The 26,540-nt window shown below is 37.5% G+C and overlaps 2 protein-coding genes across 6 annotated transcripts in view; one reads left to right on the top strand and one right to left on the bottom strand.

Annotated features, from left to right (window-relative positions):
- The window catches only part of LOC144653706 (uncharacterized), a 38,356-nt gene that overhangs the window by 9,196 nt on the left and 2,620 nt on the right, over window positions 1-26,540 (bottom strand). The window contains exon 1 of one of the 4 annotated variants that reach the window (XR_013570806.1): window positions 22,807-23,429. The exons of 2 other annotated variants lie outside the window; for them this stretch is intronic. Coding sequence is in view for 1 of the 2 variants with exons in the window: in XM_078513766.1 (XP_078369892.1) it covers window positions 658-878 (221 nt within the window). In the remaining variant the exon portion in view is untranslated. Of the gene's footprint in view, window positions 1-657; window positions 998-22,806; window positions 23,430-26,540 lie in introns of those variants that run through there. One more of the 4 variants, XM_078513766.1, reaches the window with a different exon arrangement.
- LOC144653705 (POU domain, class 4, transcription factor 3-like) lies at window positions 1,203-5,726 on the top strand. Of its 2 annotated transcripts, XM_078513765.1 has the most exons (4): window positions 1,203-1,217; window positions 3,360-3,407; window positions 3,580-3,609; window positions 3,713-5,726. In XM_078513765.1, exons 2-4 carry the CDS (start codon window positions 3,360-3,362, stop codon window positions 4,514-4,516), a joined length of 882 nt encoding a protein of 293 aa, XP_078369891.1. In that variant the 5' UTR covers window positions 1,203-1,217; the 3' UTR covers window positions 4,517-5,726. The 2 variants fall into 2 exon arrangements, with proteins under 2 accessions (XP_078369891.1, XP_078369890.1); XM_078513764.1 differs by lacking the exon at window positions 1,203-1,217 and having other exon boundaries at window positions 1,264-3,407.

Genomic DNA, 26,540 nt, shown 5'->3' with positions numbered 1-26,540 from the left:
AGACGCATTTCCATTTTACAGTTTTTCATGTGTACCCGTTCGTTGTTAAACGCAGCACCTGCTAAACCTCTTGTGGAGCAAAGCAGCACCAGTTCTATGATTTCTGGTTTCTCGGGGCCCATTATTGTTTCTTTGAACCAAAATAGAATATGCGATTTCGCAACACATTAAGTTCGTGGAAAAATATATGCTTGGAAATATTGGTTATATACAATTTCAAGCAATTGAACTCGAACTCAGTTTTTTAACGCTAAGGTAAAAATAAAAATTGAATTAATCCTAGTTTTTTTATGGCTGGATTTAATTATAAGCTACACAAGAATATTTTTGCTTCAGTAACATTAACTCGTTTTTCTACGCTTCCTCAATCAAAAGGGTTTTTACTAGCGGTGCTAATCACGTTTCTATCCATTGGTTGCGGCGTTATAGTAAATAAAAACCTTCTTTCTTGGAAGTAATTATAGAACCACAGGGGATATCGAAATAGGTAGAAAGAGCTGCGATAAGATGAATGACTCTGAATCCGTTCACGTAGTAAATAATAATTAGATCTACGGTAAACGGAAAATGTGAAAACTGCGTCGCTTGAATACACTTTAGCGTGCCTTTCTATTAAAGCGTTATTTTCAAAATATAAAAATATTTGATAATCCCTACCTTAGATTGTTGTTTGAAATTTTTCTCGTATGAGTGCATTCTTTGCGGTTAACTGATGGCTTCGTAAACGCACGAAGATAAAACTCGCTACGAAACGCTGTCAGCGTTGAATAAAGCGAGCACTCGCCGTAGTCTATAGTTATTTCAACGCGTATTTGTTCTTTTCCGTTTCCGTGGAAGCTTTGTAAAGATTTTTTAACGTCGATAGCGCTGGTATGCATACATGAATATCACTGCACCTCCAACGCTGTTCAGTTATGTACGGTCATGTACACACAGCCTGCAAGACCGTCTATTTTTAATGGAATACTTGATAGAGTTTTACATAATAAAAGTAGAAAACATTAATTTTTACTGTGAGTCGCATTTGATTCTGCTCGCGTAAAGGCTTTCACAGAAAGCGGCGAAGAGATGACTTTGCTACGTTTTCGACGAGGCAATTTTTGGGAGTTGCGCTCAACAAATTTGCTAAAATGGCGGAAAATCGACAAAATGAATCAAGTTGCTCTCATCAAAGGCGGTGTCTTGAGATAATGGACTCGCTCAAAGATTGGGGTTAGGTGTGTATCTTATATTTTCTCTTTTTCTTGTAGCATTGAATATATTTTTTACTTGTTTGGGTTCGCGTTTCGCCGCGTAGATCTAGAAATAAATTCAAATATAAGCAATTAGCATTTTATCAACAGTGTGTTGAAAAAAATTGGGAAATTTGCATTGGCAATCATTTTCACACTGGGAGATTATTTCAAGAGCGTAATAGAACTTGTTGAAAACTGCGCGACTTTAGCAAATCGTAGATAGGCGTTCGAGAGTAAAGAATAAGGATTCACGATTTTAGCTTGTCTATAAAACGAAAAACCTTGTATTTCTTGAACAAAGGGCAGCTGGGATTGACATCTGGTAAACATGACTTCATTTGTTATCGTCTTCATTATATCAGACCAATATGGGTATTAGAATCACAACGATTTCCATTGTATGTGTAATTTGCGTCAGATAAGCTTTGAAGAAGAGAACTCGGCGATTAATAGTATATTCAGTTAAAAATTCTCGCGAATTTCTCGCAAGGAAACACGAGATGCTTTCTTAATATAAAACTTTATCAGATTTGTAAAAATTCCGTCGACTTAATCGAAAATAATCCGAAAAGATCTCAAATATATCCAAGAAAAATTCGTAATCAATATAGGATAATCACTAGATCGAACTATAGATTTAAACGTTTGTACGTTAAAGAATTTTCAGTGAATAAAACTAGAGTGCTCTTAATCCGGAACATTCGCTTGAGTGATGACAATTTATGCGGCTTTTCCTCATAGGCTGAGAGAGCCGAAATATTTTACATTTCTATGCCAAGTTCAATTATCATCATTTTTTCTTTTTAGCGAGCGGGACTATTAAGCCAAAGGCGGAGCCTGTACAACCTGTCACATTCAATTCCTAGTTATAAAGTTGCAATGTTTTGAAGTTTCTTGGTGAATAAAGGCTACCGCCGCGTGCCAATAACGCTTTGCATGCGAGCCCAAAAATTCTCTCACGCCGTGCAATCAGCCAGGAGAAAAGATAAAAAGCGAACACTTCTTTCGCTTGATTATAATGAGCGAATTCACGCACACGACGTAAAAAGTAATGATTGCGCATTCACTAAAAAAGCGAATTTAAAATTTTGACAACAATACGACCAATTCTGCGCTCTGTTAGTTTCACTTTTATGTAGTTTACCATCATTAGCTCCACGAAGTTTGTTTTGCCAATATTAATTCTTAACCAATGAAAAGCGATAACTGTCGTAATTATCTCCCTTCCAGCAGAACTCATTAATATAGAGCTTAGTTCATTCATCAAGCTAATTCTACGCGTCCAGAAAGGTTTAGTTTGGCGGCCAATGGCGCTATAGCGCTCGCCTACCCCTTGCACGTGTGTGAGTGTGCCAAACAATAACCCGATTACACTTGAATTGGAAATTGGCAAGAAATCGCGTTCATTGGTTCTCCTCTTTATTGAGGGGAGACTGTAAGTGCGTTAATGAATTTTAATAAAGGGATTAATTGTCTCAAGCCGATTTGTTGGTAACAAAAATGTTACACTTCAACACACAACTACACGCATGGTTACCGCTTCTAAAAATTTCGCTCCAAAGTTATCGACAAAAAAACTGCCGCGAACGTTCGATAAAGCTTCACACTTGTAACTCCCCGCTATTCCACTAGCTAGTTTTCACCGGTGCTAATCTTGTCGGGCAATGAAAAGATACCCGTAACTGGTGATTGCCGAAAATTTTTGTTATCAATCTCCCCCCGCAGATGTTTCATGAATGAGTTATTTTTTTTCCCAGCGAACCGGGTCAGCCGAGAACTGGAACTCACGACCGTGTCAACGCGTACAGGTTCAGCTGCCGTTGTGCGCACGCGCAGTATTAATTTTTAAACTGCGCGTGCGCATGGGTCTGGGAACAGGTGCGCGTGAAGTGCAAATGTTGTTAACACAATGATAATGATTGTCTCTTTCTTTACGGGCACTCTCACTGCATTTAAGAACATTTTCACGCCATGCTAGTAGGCTTCAGTTCGCAGTGAAACGTCTCCGAGATGAATCGCGACAGTTTACTCAATAAGACCCTTAGTCCTCCGCTCTCGTCTCGAGTGCCTATTTCTCATTCTAATGGTATTTCTTACTCTAATTCTTCGCTTTCCGGAGGTCAGATGAATGAGCCAAGCTGGATACCCTCGATTCGTGGATCTGCTCACTCGGTATTTATTCTGAAATTTTTATTTGATGCTTTTTGTAATATTTGCGTTCGCGCGTCGGCGGCTCGTTCTCGAGTACTGGCGCTCGCTCGCCCGCTCGCAATTTTCGCAATCCAGAATTTTTTCTCTGACTTGAAAAATTGTAAATTAATATTTTTTTTCTTTCTCGTTATAGCTGTCTTTCCCTTCAAGATCTAACAACCTGGTATGTGATAAATAAAATAAATACAACTTGATCGAATTCATTTCCGTTAGTAAATATTACACTCGGGTGCTCAAACATCTTTTTTCCCTTTCCTGTTTTCTAGATTCCTCCAAGTGTGTTTGATGGGTTCGATGACTCGCACCTCCTCTCTGCCTCGCAGCTCGAGCCGATGCCGAAATATCTCTCGACGAAGCCAAACAAAGCGTCCGGCTACACAAGCCTACACAGCTACCACTCCGCGCACGGACACGACACGAGCACGTACGATGCGCACGACATTCTGGACCAAATCTCGGCGTCGCTGCAACCAACAGTAAGCGAGTCAGCGTTTGACAAACCGTTCGAAACGCCATCGCCGATTACCACCACGCCTTTGCACTCTTTACACTCAGCGATCCACTCCGCTATAAGCGTGGCGGCCAGCAGCGACGATGTAATGAATCCGAGAGAGCTGGAGTGGTTTGCAGAACGTTTCAAACAAAGACGAATCAAGCTCGGCGTCACTCAAGCGGACGTGGGATCTGCGCTAGCACATTTGAAAATCCCTGGTGTGGGCTCGTTGAGCCAGTCTACGATTTGTAGATTTGAGTCGCTTACGCTCAGTCACAATAACATGATGGCGCTAAAACCCGTGTTGACAGCATGGCTAGAGGAGGCCGAGAAAGCGTACAAAAGTAAGAATATACAAAGCCAATTCCTTCCTAATTCGGATAAAAAGAGGAAGCGAACATCGATTGGGGCAGCGGAGAAGCGTTCGCTGGAGGCCTACTTCGCGATGAATCCGAGACCTTCAAGCGATAAGATTGCGTCAATTGCTGAAAAACTAGACCTTTCAAAAAATGTCGTGCGTGTATGGTTTTGTAACCAGCGACAAAAGAAGAAAAGAATGAAATTCTCCGTTCACTGAAATAAACTGGAGTAAACTGAATTGAATTTCCTGCCGGAAATCCAGGCGAAATCTCTCCATGGAATCGACCGAAGTTTACGCGCGGATGCCTGAACGGAGCGGTCTACGGCAAATTTGGAGTAAATTACAAATGGTGAATTTTATTTATATTATAGACTGAAAATGTTTGAGTCAATGAATGAAGCAAGTCTCGAGTTTTTATTGCTGCTACAAGTTTTAAATAAGATAGTTCGCGCTATCTTAGGAAAGGACGCGCTCGAAATTGAGCGAAATAACTCCGTTGAAAGCGATGCCTTTGCGTACTGCATTGGAAGACATTTCGTTATCTTCGCGAGACATGTCGCGAACAGCTTAACTGCCCGCAGGTAAATAATTTTCAGTATATACCCTATTAGCTTAACAACGAAAGCAAGAAATTCCGAAGCACAAATCACTTCCGCCAGTAGTCAAATTATTCATAGTTCATATTGCCACAATTTCATCGAAGTAACGATCCGAGTTTCGAATTTAAGCCCGAGGTTTGATGATAATAAGGCCCGAAATTATTTCGCTTACACCTGTTTCATTTTGGCAAAATCAATTTCCCCATTTATGAAAAGTTGAATGTATTACTTGCAATTTATGTAAATTTGGAAGTTCTTTGTGAGGAAAAGCCGTTAAGACGTTATTAGTTTAGCACAGAATCGAAGGAACGACGGAAAATCTTTAAATTAGGTGAAAACAAATATAAAAACGTCCATGGCTTTTCAAACGGTTTTTCTTCAAATAGAACTACCGCACAGACATCAATTACGAGCCCGGGTCTGGCTTTGTTCACCAGTGTAGTCCAATGAAAGCGATCCTTTTAATTGCTTACAAACACTTCAGTAAAGAACTTTTACTGCTAGATAGAAATAATGGCATCGGCCCGGAAAGTATATGTATTTAAATATATATTTTGAAATTTTATACGTTGAGGAAACTTTTATGAATTAATCTTTACGATGTATATTTATTAACGCTGTACAAATTTTACCGCTAGCACCATAATTTAAGTCATTTTCTGAAACTCTATTTCGTTTTTAACTCGCTGGTGCTGCGGAAATATCGTCGATGGTTAAGTTATATGAAAGACCGCATAAAATGAAAACCAGTTTTCTCAATTTCCAGATTTGTAATGAATTGTGCTTAAATAGACGAGAAGTTTTAATAAACTGAAGTTCGAGGAAAACAGACGACAAGCGTTTTTATTTGTTTTGCTTTTTGTTGCGCGCCGGTATAAGACCACCCGTTTCCGTAATTTCCTTGCGTGGTACATTGTGGCGAAACTTCCCTTGATTAACACTGGCTTTTTGTCCTCTCTTACGGGTTGTTTGGTGAACTAATCTCAATTTCGAAGCCAAGCTATCTGACAGGAAAAAATTTAACTCGTAAAAACCGCGTTTTATTCTCTTTCCGAACGACATTTCTCAGTTATTTTGTTAGCGAGATAATATCATAAACCCACAAAATGAAAGAAGCAAATTAAAAGAGAAGTGATTTTGGGATTTCAAGAAAACATCTTGTGAGGAGCGCGTAAGACAGGGGTACCAGCGGCAGTCCATTACGTAGTATCAAAGAACTGAACGTGACGTGGCTTGCAATGAGGGAATTTAAGCGCGTTCTTATGCTATTCTTGACGCGAATTTTTTTCCTTGCGTTTTAGAGAAACTCCATTTGAGACAATAGCGCGCGAAAAATCGAATGCGTCAGATTCTCTTCTTTAAAGTAGATGGGAAATGGCTTGGTTTGAAAGTAATTATTTCATTTTCAGCAGGTGCACGGATGAGAACTTGCAATCTCCCGCTAGGAATTTCATTTTGAGATTTCCCAAACGTACTTAAATGATAATTTCACGAAAGTAAGTTGTATTTAGAAGTTTTAACCACAGTTTATGTAATCGAGGTTCGAATCGGTTCTGGCGCCATTCCTAGTTGAAAATGTAAATGTGTCGCTATTCAACTCACGAACAAAACAGAGCTGACTCGTTTAGTACAGACTCGTTGTCATTTACATAACAAGCTCCGCTCTCTCTAACACCTAAGTCGAGAAGAAACTTATTTTTGTGTTTTTTACTGGATCGAGAATGGCTATTTTTTTCTTTACGGCCACTCTTTTATCGCGCTTTTAAGTCATCAAATTTACCGCATTATTGGCAGCTTTACAAGTTTCTCTAGCACGTTGTTTTCTGTCGTGGTTTGAAGCGGTCACACGTGCCTTGTATATAAATGATACTACCAAACGTTCTAGCCCTTAAAAACTAATTACTTGCAAACCATGGCTACAAAAACCGATATGAAATAAAACCGGGCCCTGAGGGAATGAAATTTTACCGAAGGTTTTAAATCTAGGATATTTTCCGCGGAAGCGCTATTCTCGAAAAAACGAAACAATTTCGACGCTAACAAAGCGCACCACGACATCATCTTATAAAACAAAGACGAATTTCTACGCAGCTGTTGAATTACATACGACCAACGTCTCCAAATAATACTCTTCGTTGGAAACACTTAATTAGAACTCTTCCAATAAAACTTTTTTCGTAGACTGAATAAACAAGACTGGCTATTCTTACGCGTGTTTATATCTAGGAACGGAAATCTAGTCACTGAACAAACGATAACTTGGGGAAATGCGCCGGTATTTTCGTTCACACATCTGCAAAATTGAAGGTAACAAGATATATGAAGAAGGATTATGTTAAATTAGTGTTTAAACTATCGTAGAAGCGGCAATTTTTGAACAGTTGTAGGAGCTTTCTACAGAGGTCGGTTAAATTAAAGCTACTTGAAGTAATAAAAACAAAACTTCGAGTTGCGTGTTTCGCAACAATGGCTCGTGTTTTAGAAGTTATCGCTTCAATGAACTATTTCTACATAAAAAGAAAAACTAAAATAAAAATTGATGGCCATGCTATGTATAACGTATGCGAAACATGTATTTCTAAATGTAGAGCCATGAAATAAGGCTTCTTAATTTCACAAAAAAAATAAAAACAAGACCTTCTCAAATGAAATGAAACTGGTCTGGTCAGGTGAAAATATTGTATATTTTAGCCAGAGGCCATAATAACTCCGCACAACCCAAGCTAGTTAAATTTAGGAATTTCCTAAAGCACAAATTTGCAAAATAAGGAATATCATCTTATTCTTGTCACGGCTTGTTTACTAAGACCTGCTCTTCTAGTGTGCAGTTAACGAGTTCAACGATTTACGTGCCTTTAGTCGCGCGTTGGATCTGATAGAAAAAAACAGAAAATTCTAATGCCCTCTGAGATAATTTATACTCCCAAACAAAGTACCGTAAATAAACGCTGCAGTAAAGTAGACCAAAACTGAGACTGAAAAAGAAAATTTCAGCGCGCATCGATTTTTAGCACTACGCGGCATAAAAACTGCCTAAACCTTTGCTTGTATCAGTGAAAAGCTCTATAACTCGCTGGCGGGTTTTTGGCGGTCAAGCGAAGCCTCCGCCCGAACCGAAAATGCCCTTGTTTTGAAAAACGCAACAGTCAGCTGTGAGAGAGAAAGAACCACATAAACGAAACATGCAACACCTGTCGACACGAGAATTATAACCACTCGCTAGGGGAGAGATAGAAAGATAGACTGCTTCGCAAACATCCAATTTTTAAGCGTTCATTCATCCGATAATGGAGTCGACGAAAATATTCTAAGCTCACTAGTGAATATCAGAAAATATCACAAAAGCTTGTATCGGTGGATGTTGTTAATACGAAAAGTGTAATCGCTTTTCACATTACCATACACTGGTCGTTATAGAATCGAATACAAAACAAAGTTTATGAAGGAGTTAATTTTAGCCAGGATGTGTTACAAATTTCAGCTTATATTTTGCTTAGGAATAAAAAAGCTTCTATCCGCACTTCCTATTACCTAGGACTGTAATAGAAGATTCTTTTCAATCGATTTTCCCAAAACAAACGGAATTCATGATTATACAACCCAGGAGGTAATAACGAAATATAAACAAAGTAAAATAATAGTTTTCATATGGAATATAACTCATCTACTTTTCAGTTTTTACTTTTAAAAAATATTACAGTTAAGGAAAAAATAAATGTGAAGATTTACCAAAATTTTAATTAACTGCTTCAGGCCTAACACACTTGAAATAACTTCCAAAACTGATGACCCGTCTCATTTCAGTTTCATCGAATCGTGCAAGCTATGCGATCCTCCTCCCGTCGGCCATTTTGAATTTATCCTTGGCCTTTGAATAAAAAAAAAACTTCATTCTCCCTTGCAGAAATTGTATTTTAAAAGTCCATTTTGACGTGTTCATCTAATAATACTAGTATTTTCTGAGGTTTGGAAAACGAAAGAGTAAAAGTTTTGTATCTGTGTTTTCGTGTCGTCGCCTTCAAACCCAAAGGCGGTTACCGTACCTGAGTTCACATGCAAAGCAACTGAAAACACAAAGATAAGAAACTTGTAGCAACGCTACGAGAAGATAAAATTAGCCGCCAACTTAAATATTTCATGCTAACATTTGGAAGCTACAAAATTTTAATTATGTAGGAATACGACTTTGACTGAGAGTGTAGAATAATTGCTGAATGAATGCGTGTCGGGACAAAATGGAATTCTCATAATAAACTGAGGTAAGAAATATGAAAATTGTATCAATGTTTGCATTTTGCTCAAACAACTATCTAAAATATATATCACAGAAAGGCTTTATATCCTATAGGAGTGTGTATCTCACATGAAATATGTAGCGTTATTTTTTTATATAATGGCGTTTTTCTCACAAATTGAAAAGGTCGTTGTCAAGCCCTTTAGAGGGTGCCACAAAAACCATATAACCGGTGCTTAATCATCTTGTCAAATACACTGCATAGAGATGGTTCTATTTCTTAGAACGTAAAATGTCAAAATTAAAAATTCTATGGAAAAACGCAAGAACGTAAGCGCATTTTAATGTTCTTGGTTTAAAATCTTCTCGTTACATTAGCGGCTAAAATGGTGCGCCACACTGCAAGCAATGGCTGCACTCCACTTGATGTTAGTTAAAGGTTCTTGTCTTCTTCACGGGTTTATTGACTGTTGAATGCTTATAAGCTAGTAAACTTTAAACAACTAAAGATCAGAATTATGAAATTTTAAAGTGTTCAAGGATTTTATTTATTGATGTGGAAGGGTAAGCCGCAAAACGACGGAACAAAGCACGAGATTTCAGTCATCACTTGAGTTTCACATGGTGGCGAAGCCTTTCGCATGCAAGGGAGATCTCCGGGATCTCTTCGACATTGCCAAGGTCATACGTGAATCTTTCAACTGCTTTTTATTATTTCAACTTAAAATTGTCGCGCCGAAGCTTCATAATTAGCACAATATGAACGTGAGCTTCGTTCTGATGAAATGTGAAGTTTTCTGTACACAAATTAAGCGTCGATAACAGATGAATTTATCGAAATACCAAGACTGGCTTCCAATTTTTACATCGATCGCAGCTTAGCAAAGTACTTCATAAGGTAAGGCTTGGGTGATTGTAAAAAGAAGTACAGTTTAACAATAAGTCTTAAATTTTTGAAGATTATGAGAGGAAATATCTTAACAAACGTAAATTGTTCCAAAATAATATTCGCTTCTTATTGCTGTCAAGGCGTGAAATGAAAACGGATTGTAAATTTGTCAATATTTTAAATTAACTATCCGCACGTCAATTTCTAAGCTAAAAGCAAATTTTACACAGAATGTCTGATAATGAAGTGATTGTAAAACACCTTGCAAGAAAATTCGAATGCTAATGAAGTGTATAATTTTCAGTCTTCGGTTTTAGAAACTTGACAAGCTTAATTCATCGAGGCGTTCTACCTGCCTATAGAAAGCGGCAGATTTAGTCAATATATGACGCGCTTTAGCAAACAAAACCGGCAATAGCTCTACAAGCTTATTTCACTTTGCCTCAACAAATTGAAAATAACCCAACTTCCATTCCCTGACTGTGAAATATCGAAATTTGTCGGGTGAAGCGTGCGCGCAATGCAATATAATTCTTGTACACCGTGGAATATCAGATGAGTTGAACGTTGTTTTATTAAAATATTTTAAGCAAAGGATTATAAATACTGTTTGATATCGAAAAAACAAAGAATGGCTAACAAAATTGATGAATTTTGCGTTTGCCTTGTACAAATAATCATAAAATTCTCGTAGTTTGAGTGAAGACACATCATCTGATACTTCGGACAAGCAATAGTAAACTTTAGCAGCCACCTGCCACGGAACCGTCTTTGTATTCGGAAAATTTAAATTATAACAGCATATAGTGCTGCCTCGAGAAACGCTACTAAAATTAAGAATATTAAAAATACAACAAGCCACAAAAATAAATCAACCAATTTTTAAAGAAAAAGTGCTTTTACATGTACTGTACGCTTTGTGAAAACTCATTATTACCTTAAGCTTAAAATTGAGTGAAAGAGTATAAACTCCTTAGAGCTGGTCCGTTAATGCGAACCATTTTGGATTATTTCTGTGAAAACTATACGGTCTAATTTTGCCCTTAAGTCACCAACCCAAGATGTTTCTGCGAAGATACTACTCGTGAATTCAAAGGACAATAAAAGATGGTAGCTTTGAGTAATACCTGCTGTCAGACTAAACGGCCACCAAATAGCGAAGCATACAAGCACCTGTGTTGCGAAACACCCTCACGTGCTTTCGTTTGAAATCTTCAAGAGGCAGAAATATCATAACCTCGCTTTCCCAATTTCTTTATTTACATGCAATATTAACTCTATATTTTAAAGCTATTCGTTTAAGAGCTACTAAAAACTCATAAGACAGCTCTGACAAGCAAAGCATGGAGCGATTCTCACAGGTTTTCTTGTTGTTATCCGCCATAGCTTAGAATTTTAACAATAGGAAAATCTTCAACGTTGATATTTCTAATTATGGCACATGTCTCAGAACTGGTAGTGTTGGTTTTACGTGAGAAAGTTTAAAGCTTATTGAATAGAATTTAAAAAACCGTTATGTATAGAGTGACAAAGGACGATATATGCAGAGAACAGATGTCCTGCTAATTCATTGTTGAAGTAGTCCATGGAAATAACTGGAATATCAAGGAATTTTAATCAGGAATTCTTTATGATGTCGGAATGCATACGTTTGGACTAAATCCTATTTTGAAATTATTTACGTTCAACTTGGCCATTTTGTTCTATTCTATCGGAATCTGCCGATTCAACCTTATTGCAGGTTTCAGTGAGTCTTCAATGGTAAGGTAACTGCTTGAAGTAGTAGTACATGGCATGAAAATTCTTCAATCTCTCTATTTTCTTCAATAACTACTGCTTTGGCCTTATATGATTTTTTCTCCACGTCACTTCTATATTAATTCGCCACTACCAATAAAGTCTTTAAACCATAACATTTTTAGCAAATCGTCCGAAAATGGTAAAAATTTCTTGATTTAACAATCCAAACTTGAAATTATTTATGATGATGGAATGCGCATCACGGACTTCATCCCGAACATTTTAACACTCAATCTTTAATTTAAAATTTTCTTGTAAAAGTTGAAACTTATAACGAAGAATCGACATGTTAGGTGGATTCACTGCTTATGCAATGCGATCTGTACTTTACATTCCTGACGAATATCTTGTAGTAATAGTAAATACTACCGACCAAAGTTTCCTTTGTCTTTTAATAATTCTGATTATTATTGCTCTTGCGGTATGAAGTATTCTGAAATAATTCCACAACAAAGGATCTAAAAGATAAATTCAATATTTAATTGAAGCGTGTGACAGTCATGTAATTCAGAACATGTACCATACCGTGCAAATTTGATTTTGCTCTGGATATCTCTGGAAAAATTTAAAAAAATATATTCCGAATGAAATAAGATCGAGAAGTGCTTCTTTACATTAACTTTTCTGACTTATTTAACAGATAATAATCAAAACCATCGTCAACAATCTTCAGAGGCTTAAGGCATACAAAGACATTTCAACTCTAAAGTATTTTCCATGTACAGCCTTTGAGATATTCAAATTAAAGCAAAAAACTTTTAAACAATTCAGCTTAGTAAGGAGTATTGCCCAGTAGAAGGGATTTAAATTGACTCAATTTTTTGAAGATAAATTAAGTCCCATTTGCTATAAGCCTGAATCATACAACAAACATCATAAATTGTAAAAAAAAAAAAATTTGAATCTTTTCATTTACATTCAATGGTCACGTTTGAAAAGTTTTTATATTCTATTCTGTTTCGTATGGAGGAAAAGTTAACGTGAATCGTACTGTTAATGTAACTGAACGTCAGTTGATATCATTGTGTGGTAAACAAACAGCTCAACTATGTCTATTTTTAGCATTAAAATGGACAGATAAACACTTTTTAAAAAGGAAATTATGTCCAAAGAAATGCAATTAAGACATTAAAGAACTTCCTCGATATGTTAACACCATTATTCACATCACGATGCTTGTATGGAACGTGCTAACTTTCGTGTGCGTAAAGGCATATCTTAAAACGTCATCAAAAACATTCAACAAATTACGAAAAAAAATATTTACGTGGACAACATAACAATTCCTTGAACAATTCAGAAAATGATTCCTCGTTCTACATACACCTTTCAGTAGAATATTTTTCTTCTGGAGACTGCAGTTATACAAATGTGCCAAATTTCGCGTCTTGAACTGGTCACACAGGGTTTTTCAATGTTGCCAAACCTTCACGAGAAAACATTTTCCCTAAGCACGGGCTCACTGGCCAGATACAGGCCACATTTTAAAGAAATACTTATATGTTGAACGTTTCTTTCAATCAAATAACTGACTTGACTTGACACCTTTTACACAACTCGCATTATGCACCTATCAATGGTTTGCCCCAGGATGGGGGGGGGGGAACCCACGGGAATTTGACATCGTGAAGCTCTCCCAGGGTAGGGATTTTGACATCTAAAATAGTCTGCTGGGTTAGAAATTTAAGAGAAGATATGTGAAATTTGACATTCACTAGGTGCCCAGGGGTGGGGAATTCGACTCTGGCTTCCAAAAAAATTTCAAATTCCCCTGGGGTTGCCCCCTCCCCCCCCCCCATCCTGGGGCAAACTATTGATAGGTGCATTAGAAAACCTTTAGCTTATTACTTTTAAAATCAGCCGGCCATGTCTGTTGGTATTTTAATACTCTAGTACACTAAAGCAGTTACAGGCTTATCTTTTTGTATTAGCATGGCTTTGAACTACCTTTCATGAATGGATAACTATTCGATTAGAATCTTCTACTTCAGCCTAATTAGTGCTCTAGGTTCATTTGTAGACCATTGGAGGTAGTTAGGTCGTTATCATTGTTTTTCTCTGATCCATTTATTCCTTTTTGGCATGAAGTAGCAATTTGAAGCAAATCTACTCTACTCTCGCGAATGGGTTGCTTATCTATTGCAGGCCATCCTCCTGCACATTTCTCTGGTTTTCCAGCAATTTAGCCAGTTGTTATTTATATTTCTGGGTGAATCACAATCATTATACAAGAATTGCGTATAAGGCAGTAATTTAGGTAAACAGTTACCGAAAAGTGAGGAAATTTTACAAGCTAAGTAGGCCTGTTCAGTTAAATTTTCGTATGCTCCTAATGTGATCAAAATACAATATGTTGAAATAAATCGCGCAGTTGTTATCGAGACAAAGACAATAAGAAAAGGAAAACAAAGACAAGAGAAATAAGAAAATGTTCATGATTCTGGATTTTGCTTAAGTGCCTCTTGCAAACGCGTTCAAATATCCTTGATTTTACAAAATACTTCATGGCATAAGTAGAGTATTCATAGTCAAGGGCCCTGATACAAGATATATTTGTTGTACTGGTTCTTCTGACATGTGGTATGTGTATGTAAGGTATGTGGTTCGGCAGGATACATATCTTTGGATCAATACTAAAAAGCTAACTGAAGATAGTTATAATAGCCAAGAAAACGTCGCTTTATGCTTAGAAACTGCTCGTGATCGTACATGCTGCCAAACAAATGTTCATAGCAGAATTTTCCAGCAGGTATTAAGCTGACAACCGTGATACTTGCCGGTCATTTGGAAAATAAAATCGCAATTTCGCGCCAAGAACACGATAGCTGCACCTCGCAAGCCGTTTCACTTGTAAACTGTCCAAAACTCTAGGACATTAAGCAATACTTTGGTCAAATTCAAACTGGGCGCAAAAAAGGAGGTTATTATGAAAAATTTTGAACAGAAAAAGCGAGGTACCTGCATGACGGGAAAGGAGGTATTTGTGTTCATTCAGTTCATTATTATATCGCTTTCTTTTATAGAACTGCTGTAGAATTCATCTTTGCAGATTTTTTATTCAAATGCCTAATTTTTGCATGCTCTAGGGAATGAAAGGAACTGCAAATTGCTGGCTAGTCTCTTCCCTTAACTAACTAAGCTAGCAAATGTTTACAGCAAATATAAAGAAAAACAATCCTGGTAAAAACACAATCTTGGGACAAATTCATTTAAGTGTTACTCAATTTACGGAACCCTCCCACTACCCCCGAGAAATGTAAGAATATAGGGCCTTGGCTGGATGGATTAACATCAACATTGTGTTGGGGGTGGGGAGGGGGAGGTGATAGTAAAGACCATTTCTAAGCAGAGGTGAGCTGTCCCACAAGACTTTTTGCTTGAATTGTACAATACAGCAAATCTCTCATACTTAGTAGCGGAAGAAGTTCCCACTAATGTCAACATGCAGATTCTCCTTATCACTCTCAATACATTTTCTAAAGCACTATTTGAGAGAATCTGAATACTCATCAGGACAGCCTCCACTTGGTGATCAGTTAGGTTATTGTCTGAAGCTATATGTCTTACTTTGTATTAATAACTGAGAGATATTAGATGCTTATTATTATAATTTAGCCGATGATTCTAGGTTTGCTGTGCAGATGGTGAACTGTAGCTACTACTATTCGTGACGCGACTCGACGTGGCCTGGAATCAAAGTCCAAATCTTATGGCAAAGTTTTGCAAAATTATTTAGCACTGTTGGTTACAAAGACAAACTACAAACTTTGTCGTCTATTTTTTTTTTACTTGACAGAGCAAATGAAACTAAACTTCCTTTCTTTTGCTTCATTTCCTCTGTGAAGCAAAAAGAATGAATTAAAAATTGAGAAACAGCGACTTGCCACAGACGACAACCTGAACAATTATTGTTTCTAATAAAACCCCAAATTGAGTAATAAAGTTTGGTTTTAGAAGGTTTGTTCTTTCTGTGCTTTTTTTAGTTGTTATTGTTGTTTTGAACTTACAAATAAAGTAAAAAAATGAATAAAATTTTCAGTGACATTTTTAGAGAGTATGGTTTGAGTTTGTCGCTGATTCTTATCCTGGCTTCCTTGGAACAAGGTCGAGAACCCACAACAAACACAACCCACACATTACGCTCTTTAATCATTACGCCACCCCTGTTCCTACATCTGGTACCATCCACCAACTACAATACAGTAACTTGCTGTAGAAGACAACCCTGCTAAATCAACTTGAACAATTATTGTTTTGAATAAATTCCCAAATTGGATAATAAAGTTTGGTATCAGAAGTGTGTCCTCTTAAATGATTTTTAGGTTCTTTTTAACTTATAAATAAGTAAAAAAAGAGACAAAATAATACGAAACTCAGTGGCACATTTACAGAGTGTGGTCAGAGTTTGTCATTGGTTCTTATCCTTACTCCCTCGGAGCAAGGACAAAAACCAATGACAAACTCAACCCACAAATTACACTGGGTCGGCGAGCTCTCTCAACACTATGCCACCACTGTTCCTACAAGTTATAGTCCCATCCACAAACTTTCTTAATACCCAAAAGTTCCTTTTACTATCATTTTGTTGTTGTATAAAACAAACAGATTTTCTTTTACCCTGGGGTCTGTTTAAAGTTATAAAGGCTAAGTCGCACTCGAGCAGAACTAATCCACATTACCGTAACTTATCCTGGTTTCCATAGCAACTAGAAGCAATACTACTCTCCCCCCCCCCCCCCCCCTATCCTTTCCTGCTGCTCCACAAGTTGCTTGGCAACTTTTTGGCATCTTTATATATTTTGAGCAATAAAAGTCATTTGTGAATTTTTTAAGGAACTTCGATATAGTAATTTTAATGGCAAATTTACAGAGTGTGGGCTGGATTATGCTAATGATCGATAGACGGCTCTCAGAGTGCGCGCTCAGTTGTTCGCTGAATTTTATCCATCAAAACCTTCAGTAAATCAATTCTAGCGATGATCTACTAAACGCCCACTCTCAAATATAAACGTCTCACATCTAATAAACACCTCCCCTGAGGAGTAAAGTTTGTATTAGATGCCCCCTCTAATAAACGCCCCGTGTCTAGTAGACGCCCCTCCTCACCTCAAAGAATCGCCTCAAAAACCAAGGAACCACTCTATAAAGTAAAATCAAGCAATTTATTTAGTTTCTTGCTTGACTCGGGCATGGAAGAGGCCAACGATGCCATGGCCAACATGGTTGACCCCGATGACGATGAAAACGTCGATATCGAACAATGAACGACATCTCTATGCTTTGCATTAGCGCAGATTAGATTAGTCTCCTACTCACCAACTCTGTTTTGTATCTTACTCGGCTAGAAAACTACGCATACTTTTTGTTTTGTTGACGTTTTTACAGTTAGAGTGAGATAAACGCCGCTCTCTAATAAACGCCTCGTATCTATTTAACACCCTCTCTAGAACCCCTAAAATTTAATAGACGCCAGGGCGTTTATTAGATCTTTTACGGTATTTGTGTTTAATAGATCGATCATTGGGTTACGCTTAAACAATAATACAGCCCGCTCTCGGTTTCTATCGACCTTGATAGTTGATAAAAACCTCAAGTTCGCCGTCTAATTGTTAAATAGAAACCTCGAGCTCGCCATCTAATTGTTAAATAGACTGCCCGGGAGCTCGTGAAAGTTAATAAGTACTAGTATTACACTACGAGTATTCCCTCATTTTTCCCAGCGTCAGTCCAGCGGGCAACCACGCGAGAATTATCTTGTACACGAGGACAGACGATGCGCAGCAACGGAGAACATCAGCGACAACCACGTGTAGCGTCTCCTCGTGTAAAGTGATTTTCACGCGCCCTCGCGTGGTCGTCCACTGGGCTGACATGAGGACCAAATGCTGGTTTATTTTGACTTTTTAACTTAAAAAACGTATTTTAGTCAACACTTCCGTGGCTTGTTTCGAAACGTTATTTTTATTCCGCTTATAATCCCCTCTCTCCCCCGAATATAAGCCCCCCCGTTTATAAGCCCGTCTAGAACCCCTTACGAAGTTGTATAAGCCCAGAGCTTAAAACCTGAATTTTACGGTATTCACAAAAATACTCCACAGAAATAATTGTGTTGCAATACATGCGACCATGAAAATAAAATAACTGATCACCAAAAGAAGAAGCTCTTTATACTACGTAAACAAATTCTTAAAACTAAAAAAATTATTACAATTGTAGGGAGGAAATTGTGTAGTTCCGACTCCAGTTCGAGTGACCCCCTTGATTTGAGCACAGGCAGGTGCCATTGTGTACCTCTCCCCACCCACCAAGGAGTATAAATGGGTACAGAAGATCCGTTAAGGAAACGTGATCCTATCCAGGGGGGGTTAACAACACTCCTAGTCACTTCATACCTAAGTTTATTCCCTAGTATTGCATTGCGCATCCTTACTGCGCTTTTACGCGGGATTTAATAGCGCGCGCATCAAAAAATGGCGGCTTTTTCTTTCTGGCTGGACCTCGCCAGTGAGGTTAGTCGTTATTTTCTCGAAAAACAAGTACGGTGACCTATCTTTTTTTCTGTTGGTTTGAATCGAGTAATAATTTTCTTTCTGTAAAATAAATATGGAGTAATTCTCAGTATAGAATAAGAAACAATCGTCAGAAAAGTGACTTTAGCATGCAATCGTCACTTTAATCATGGTGATATTATAAGGATATATTGGGTACTAAACAAGGTGCTGTTGCTCCAAAAACAGCACGGGTACCCCTTATTTTCATTTTAAAATTTAAGTTCCTTTAAGAGAAACAATCGATAGGCAAGGTTTGACAAAATTCTCAATGCAGGTTCTGTTTCAGTGAAATGACCAAGCTCCAAAAGTGTGCGTCAGTTAGCCCGAGGGCGATTTAAACTTTTTATCGTGAAGTTCATTAGGTAGTTTTGCAAAAAAATGGCGTAAATTCTTCAACTTGCTTCAGCTGATTTGTTGCCCTGCCTCTTACCAAGGGGTATAAATGGGTACCGAAGAACTGACAAAAAGTGTGGGGGGGAGGGCGTCGGCCGTGATGGACTCGCTTTCCATCCGGATGGAAAGGAAACTGTTTAAAGGTTTACCGGTTACCTTTTTTACAATGAGAAATGAAAGGGAGAGAAAATGAAAGTCAAGAGTGTGTGTAACAAAATTGTTATCTCTGTAAGTCTTCTGTATTTTACATTTTTCCAACAAAATAACGTTCACTTACGAGAAGGCCCGAGCCTTTGTCGGTTTGAAGTTACAGAATAGTAGTATCCATTTATACCCTTTCACTGGGAGTGAAAGGGATTAAGTCAAGTAAGTCATTTATACACCTGAGTGGATAGAGGCACTGTGAAGTAGTGCCTTGCCCAAGAACACAACACGATGACCATGCCAGAGTTCAAACTCGGAGCCTTGATCCGAAGTCCAAAAAATACCCATTATTCCAATGCCACGCAATTAAAGTTATTCCACTGAAACTTTGCCCATTGATTTTTTTATGTTCTAGGAACTTTTAAATTTTAAAATATAACTGGGGGTGCCCGTGCACGTTTAGGAGCAACAGCACCTTTTTTTTACCCAAAAAGTCCTATAGTCTATAGCCGATTATAGTCACGACTGCTTGACAAATTCACGTTTCCGACGATTATTTCTTTTTCTACAGAAAGAAAGTTCACACCTCTCACCGCGGCGGGTGGGGGGGGGGGGGGGGGGGGTTCCCCCCCCCCAAAAAAAAAAAAAAATTTAAAAAACCCCCTTTTTTTTTTAAGGGGCGTAAAAACAAAATCAAAAAAGGGACAAGCTCCCGGTGTTGTGGTCTGGCCTTGTGTAGTAAATTACAGTATGTGTACAGCGCATTTGAACATTTATATATGAAAAATGCGCTATATAAATTCATTATCATTATCATATATAACACTGTTGAACTGTTATTTTCTTGTCACTTGAAAATGATGTCATGACGACATCGAAACGCTGTGCAAAATTTCAGTCGCTCATTTTTATTCAGAAAGACAGTACTACTCACTTCAAAAAAAGAAAAAAATGATAGGTCACCATACTCGTTTTGTTAAAAATGTCGATTTACCTCTCTGGCGAGGTCCAGCCGTAAAGAAAAGTCCGCCTTTTTAAATGCGCGCGCTAATCACGCGTGAAATTATGCGCAGTAGGGATGCGCAATGCAATACTGGGGAATAAACTTGATTGTGCTGTTCTTTTATGCTGTTTTCTCTGCCACAAACGCTTAGATAAAGCATTTCAAGGAGCCCGAGAAGAAGACAATTTTGTTTCCTATTTTTTAACGTAATGGCTACCAATGATCTATTTCCGACAAAAAGGTCAAAATGATAAAATTATGCGTTTATTAACGCATTGATCGCAAACCACAGTTTAGCGCATTCTTTTTGTAGCTAACAGGCAATTAAAACGCTACAAACAGCCATTATACAAGGCCCGTACAAGTGTGCTATTGCCGATGTCAATACACAAACTGACTTAACTTACTGCTTTCTAAACTCGACCGATTTCTATCAGGGGATTTTAAAAAAATAAAAAAAAAAAAAAAAAAAAAAACCCGCGCCGCAAAAAAAGGGGAAACAAAACCGGATTTCCAATAAACAGAGCTGAGTTTCTACTAAAATATATATCATTTGGCTATAGTGTAACGCAATATTGAGGTGCCCACCGAAAAAGGAATCTCTTAACCACAATGCGTTGCGATCGCTGTGCTTGGAAACCGCACACCACTTACGGGAATGATAACTAACACATAAATTTGCCCTCAGCTAATAGTCAGTTACAAAAAGCCTTTAATGATGCATGGTTACTATGGATACATGGTAGCTATGGTTACATGGGTACATGAGAAAAAAAAGAGAACGACAGAGTAAAATTTAGCCCATGCATAAGTACAGAAATTTAAAATCGAAAGTCCCTCTAATAAACTAATACCATAGTCGCGGAAATGCCGCGGATTAAATTTTATCAGCTCAGTTTAATTTCGTAATATCACTGATGGGACTTCCAAAATTGATAAATTTGAAAATTTTCGTCTGATTTTATATGCTTTTGCAATTTTGTCGTTTATGAAGTCAAAACGTAGTACTGAGTTGAATTGGGAAGAAGATTTCGAATGGTACAGCATGAGCTAATTTGAAATAAGCAAAAGTAACTTCAAAGTCACAGAGAAACTGCTTCAGATAACTTTATTTTGTGGTAAAAAAAATTCCTCCTCAACGCCACTTTTAAGCTATTTAAAAATAGCTTATTTTATTCTGTTTTCTTGTAAAAGGTACATGGATGTGTTTCTTCTATACAATTTAGCATCTTGTCAATGTCTTACTTGAAAACAAAAATCACTTTCTCAATTGTATCCTTTTAAAAGACTTTTTATCGACAAAATAAAACAAGGGTGGGTTTCAGCCACAATACTCTGAGCGAAAACACGATTTTTCCATCATTGACGCCCATATTCAAAGAACTTGCTGAATGAATAATTAATGCTCAGTTTAAAATGTTCCAGCAGCATTGGAGTATACTCTTATTAGTGAAGTTTAACGAGCCCCACCGAGTTGAATTACCGCCACTAAGTTTCGACTCTACTGCTAAGAAAATTTTCAAACATAGAAATTAGTGGTTACTTTAGGCCGTCGTATTAAAAGTCAACATTATTATGGAAAATTAGCGCGGGATATCAAAACTTCCGAAACAGCTTCGTAGGGATGTAAAACATCGATTTTCTGATCCCTTGTTGATATCAAATAAAAACTAGTTTTTTACCCTTGGTTTTCTAGTAGACATAATCTTAAAAAACTGCATTATTCCTTTAAGGAGCGTTCAACTTGATGGCTGTTCAATCATTTACGTTTATTTTATTGATAAAAAGATTCGAAGCGCTCCGGCGAAGACTTATTAAAACTAACCAAATTTGTTTCACTGCATTCCCAACAATAAAATTGAGAATAACCGGTAAAAATTACTTGGAATAGAGTAAGAAATCTTAAGCTCCACGACATTTGTTGTGGTAAATTTTAGAAGTGACTATTTTCGACCTTACCTACAATCCTATCAAGAAAATAGTCGTGGATTTAACGATCGAAAAAAGATTTTAAGAGATTAAAAAAAACAGATGACCGTTTCCTACTTTTCTCGTATTTCTAGGGTTTTCATTTACAGAAATTCTACATTTTATGATAAATTCTGGTAAAATCTTAAACGACAAACATGAAATGACAAAAAAATATTTTCTGCAATTTTGGCGATTTAAAGATTTTCAGCGCTTTTTGGCACAAAATTTCTTTTTTTCTCTTCGTTACTTAATTAAGAGAAGGTGTTTAATGCTTCTCAGAATGTGGGAGGCTCAATGAATTTGTAATATTGGCCTATTTACACAGCCAACTTAATAACTGCCAATGGATGTCATATGCACTGCTAAAAGCAACAAACCTCCCATTATGTTTTAAATTTTTGATAACTTTCAAAACCGTTTTTGCATCTTAAACAGTTACCTAGAGAAATTTCCTTCTTCGGCTTTCTTTGTCCTATTTTGCTTAATTTCATTGCTTTTCGTACTATCCTTAGGCATTTAGTGTATAAAAACGAGAATCTGCGTTATTTTTGTGTTATAAATTCTACCGTCGCAAAACGATCAATTCATATTAAAACATCAACTCGCGAGGGGTATAGGCTTCATTAACCATTCACAAAAAACATCGGTGGTTGTTAAGACATAAACTACAATTACCAAACCTTGTATTTCTGCTTCTTAGCCTCAAAAAAACTGCGTTCACGATGTGAAACAAGACCTAACCGTACAGTTCACAGTTGATCTGACTTTGCACGATCGCTCTTTTTGGGCGGAGTTCATCTTAGCTCGATTTCATCGAATCACACAGGCGACTTTTCAAGGTAATAGAGATAGCACGGCTTTTTCCTCTTAGTTAACTCCCTATTTATTAGAGACTACGAAAAAATAATAACTCTCCACTAACCTCCTAACCTGTCACGACCTTCCATGACCTGGAAATACCAGTTTTCATACTGCAATTTCTTCCGTTAAAATCCTGCTTTAGTTATAATGCCCGGTCGTAAAACACCAACCCATTTCAGCTTCGGCCAATTGTCCTGAATCAGATTTTTCGATTTTTGTCCGTGACGCTTTATGTAAAAACGTCAGCCCATGGACCATGACAAAACTGAACGTCCCATTTCGTATATTTGTCCATTTGTTTGCAAAAAAAATCGCGAACAACTTTTCGCGGCGAAATATTTCGCCTTCTGTTCGAGAGCGGGTGGTTACGGAGGCTCGCAGGCAAAACATTATTAAAAATTTGTGAGTAATGGCTTTTTGTGAGCCTATGCGAGTATAAAAAATTAACGCGTGCTGTCTAGTTTTTATGGCAGACAAATACACCTGTATAAATTGTGAATGAAATTCGACTCCAGTTTCTAACAGCTTAAGAGAAAAAAAACGGGAAGCAAAAGCAAAGCGCATAAATGCTTTTAAATCCCTGCTCAGTTTACGAAACCGCAACGAGAAGTTTTGCCTTTGGTCGGGTTTTGGTGCATTTTTGTCATCTTTGATCTCTATTTCGCAACGGGCTGTGTAATTGTGTACCCAAAGTGAAAAGTTTAGAATCATTTGCCCATAATAAATGATTAAAGGGTCACCTGTTAGCGTGAAAAATTGTGAATAAATTTGGAAGGGTACTAAAATACGACGGAGTTCATTTTATTTTTGTGTGACGAGATCCCGAGTTTGACTTTTCCCGACTTCCATTTAAATGAGTCTCTCTGGTGAATTAATGGTAACTTCCATTTCGTGGCTTCCCATAGACGGTACATGTTGTTCCAATTTCTTAGCCGCAATGTATTATTGCTTATTAAATAATAATGATCTACAATTCATCAATTTGCCGTCCCGAAGAATTGCCTCTAAACTGGACGCTTTTAGCCCAGCTATACGGAACTTTTCACTTTAAAAATGTTTTATTACTTAATCAAAATTATGTTCATCCAGACATTCAAGCAACTTCCGCCCCTTTTTTAACTGCAAATTTCGAACAGGACGTTTGTCGTCTGCAAGAACATGTTTGTGTATTTTTTTTTCTTGTTTTCATTGTTTATAAAAGCGACAGTAGCAAAATACAAAAAATAAGATTGATCGAAATATAATCACACGCCTTTCGATGTATTGCCTTCCTTAAAAGTAAACTCGAACAATGGTCAAAAACTAAAGCCGACAAAAAAACAATATTCGTTTTTTTCCGGGTATATTACGCGATTTACTATTCCACAATTAGTTTATGCGAAAAGTCTTGTTTTAAGGCAAACACCTTGAGGGTAATTTTTCCTAAACAAAAGATTTTTTGGATGGTAATAATGATTTTAACTTCTTTTCTTGACTTCTGTGTCGGTAAGCTCAAGGTCCGCTCCAAGTCACCACAAAAGTCGAAAAATGAATGAAGAAGGCAAAGAAGAAGAAGAAGGCACTATACATCTATAAAAAAAGAGCCGGCTTATTCTTGTTTTAATGCTAAGTTTTGAGTAGTAAATTCGTATCTGGTAATGGAACTGAACAAACTTAAACCACGATTATAAGGCTTGCACAAAAAATACGTCCCATCACTTCCTTTTTCCGGACACATTCGGGCTAACCAATTGGTCAATTTTGTGCATTCTTCCAACGTCTTAGGATAAACGATCCCCAACTCCTACGATTCGCTTGTATTGATTTGTGTTATTTACCGTGTTTACGGCTTGATTTCGATAAGAAGCACAAACGTAGCCATCAGCCCGTGTTTGTCTAAACTTCATCAGTTGCTTCGTACACATGGAAGAAAAAATCCCTGAAGTGTTTCCGACAAAACCTCGTACACATGACAAAAATACCCGAAGTGTTTCCGACAAAACCTCGTAAACATGACAAAATACCCGAAGTGTTCCCGACAAAACCTCGTATTTGTGACAAAAGACAAAACTTCGTCCATATGACAGAAGTACTTCTGATATGACAAAATTACCCGAAGTGTTTCCTAGAAAACCTCGTTCATATGACAAAAACACCCGAAGTGTTTCCGACAAAAGGTCGTACAACCAAAATCTGACAAAAATACCCGAAGTGTTTCCGACAAAAACTCGTAAATATGAAAAAAATACCCGAAGTCTTTCCGACAAAACCTCGTACACATGGCAAAAATACCCGAAGTGTTTCCGACATGTTACTAAAAGACATCCTTGCTTGGCGAAAAACAGCGTCAACTGATTTCGCCGATCAAATGTATAAAAGGATGTAGCCGCACTACGCACACACCACAACTACTTCTCGTTTTACGGCTTATGTCCTTCAATCATGTCCTTCCGTCGTTCACACTTTTCATGAGATTCAGTCAACACTGTTTATGTTATAAGCTTAGAATCTATAAATCTCATAAAAAATTTTGTCCCACTGCCAGTAATAATTAAGACATATCGAGACCAACCAAAAAACTAACAAAAATCCAAAACTAGTAATAATCATGGATTAGCGGAGTGCGTTCGAGACAATTTTCGTCGTCTTAACACGACTGACCTCCAAAGACGCGAACACAAGCACGTCGAAGAACATGGACAACTTCGTTGTTTATGCGCATCTTTACTGCGCACGTAATTCATGTCGCAATAATTAAGCGCGCGCTGATGGTCGCCGTTGCGTTCACTTCGCTTGCAGCTTTTAAATGGCCGGTAACCCCCAATTTCATTACATTTCTGACATGGGTAACTCATAATCTCACAGCGGTGAAAGTTTTACAAAAAAAGTCAATGTCATTGTGGGAAGATTTTCGCGCGGACGTACTAAACTTCAAAGCGACACACGAAATGACTTACTCGATTTCCACTTTTTTCGAGTTCGATGGCTGACTTAAACTCTAATTCCCTGGATGATGTGCTTCCCATGACATTTTCGGTATTATTTTAACTTCGGGTACACGTTCCACGCATTAATTTTGTTTACACAAAAAATGCAAATTCGATGCCATTTTGATATGCGTGAGATTGAGGCCCTCTGCATGAGGTCGAGGTCACTTGTAGCAGTCCAAAAAGTCTCAAACGGTTATGGACTTATGGCATCAGGCGATCGATACCCGCGGGACTGAACCATAGAACCCTCGGGACCGACGTTGGACAAACGACGCGATTAGTATGCGTTCTCCTTCGTCGAACGCAATTAAATCCAAACGAAGTTAATAAACTTCGTTCGGAAGTCAAAAAGGGGCAGCAAAATTTGTCGCAAAAATATGCTTTATAAAAAAATCTTTGCTCAGATTCAAGAAAAATCTTATCCAAACATGACACTACCTGAGTCTTTCTTAATCAGGACGTTACAAATCGATAATTTCGATACTTAAAAAAATCGATAAAATTCGATAATTTTCGATACTAATTAATTGATTAATATCGAAAATCGATAAAAATCGATAGCAAAAGTTGTTGTGATTATCGATTTCGATTCGATTTGTAATTAGAGTTCGATTTCTATCGGTTTCTGTCGATTTTTGTCAATTGCTATCGAAAATATCGATTACTTAGAAAAATATTGAACATCTCAAACCCACAATTAGGGACCGGTCATTATTTATGTAGAGGGGGGGAGGGAAAAAAAGAAGGGGGGGTCAAGGCTATTTCAGAGTGGCAAGAGGGGGGGGGCTAAAATTTTTTATAAAGAAGTTTAGGGGGGGATAAGCAG

The sequence above is a fragment of the Oculina patagonica genome, chromosome 5 (assembly GCF_052425735.1).
Source record: "Oculina patagonica isolate OP01 chromosome 5, crgOcupat, whole genome shotgun sequence".
Classification (NCBI taxonomy): Eukaryota; Metazoa; Cnidaria; class Anthozoa; order Scleractinia; family Oculinidae; genus Oculina; species Oculina patagonica.
The sequence above is the reverse complement of the archived record's forward strand: the minus strand, read 5'-3'. Positions and strand labels throughout refer to the sequence as shown.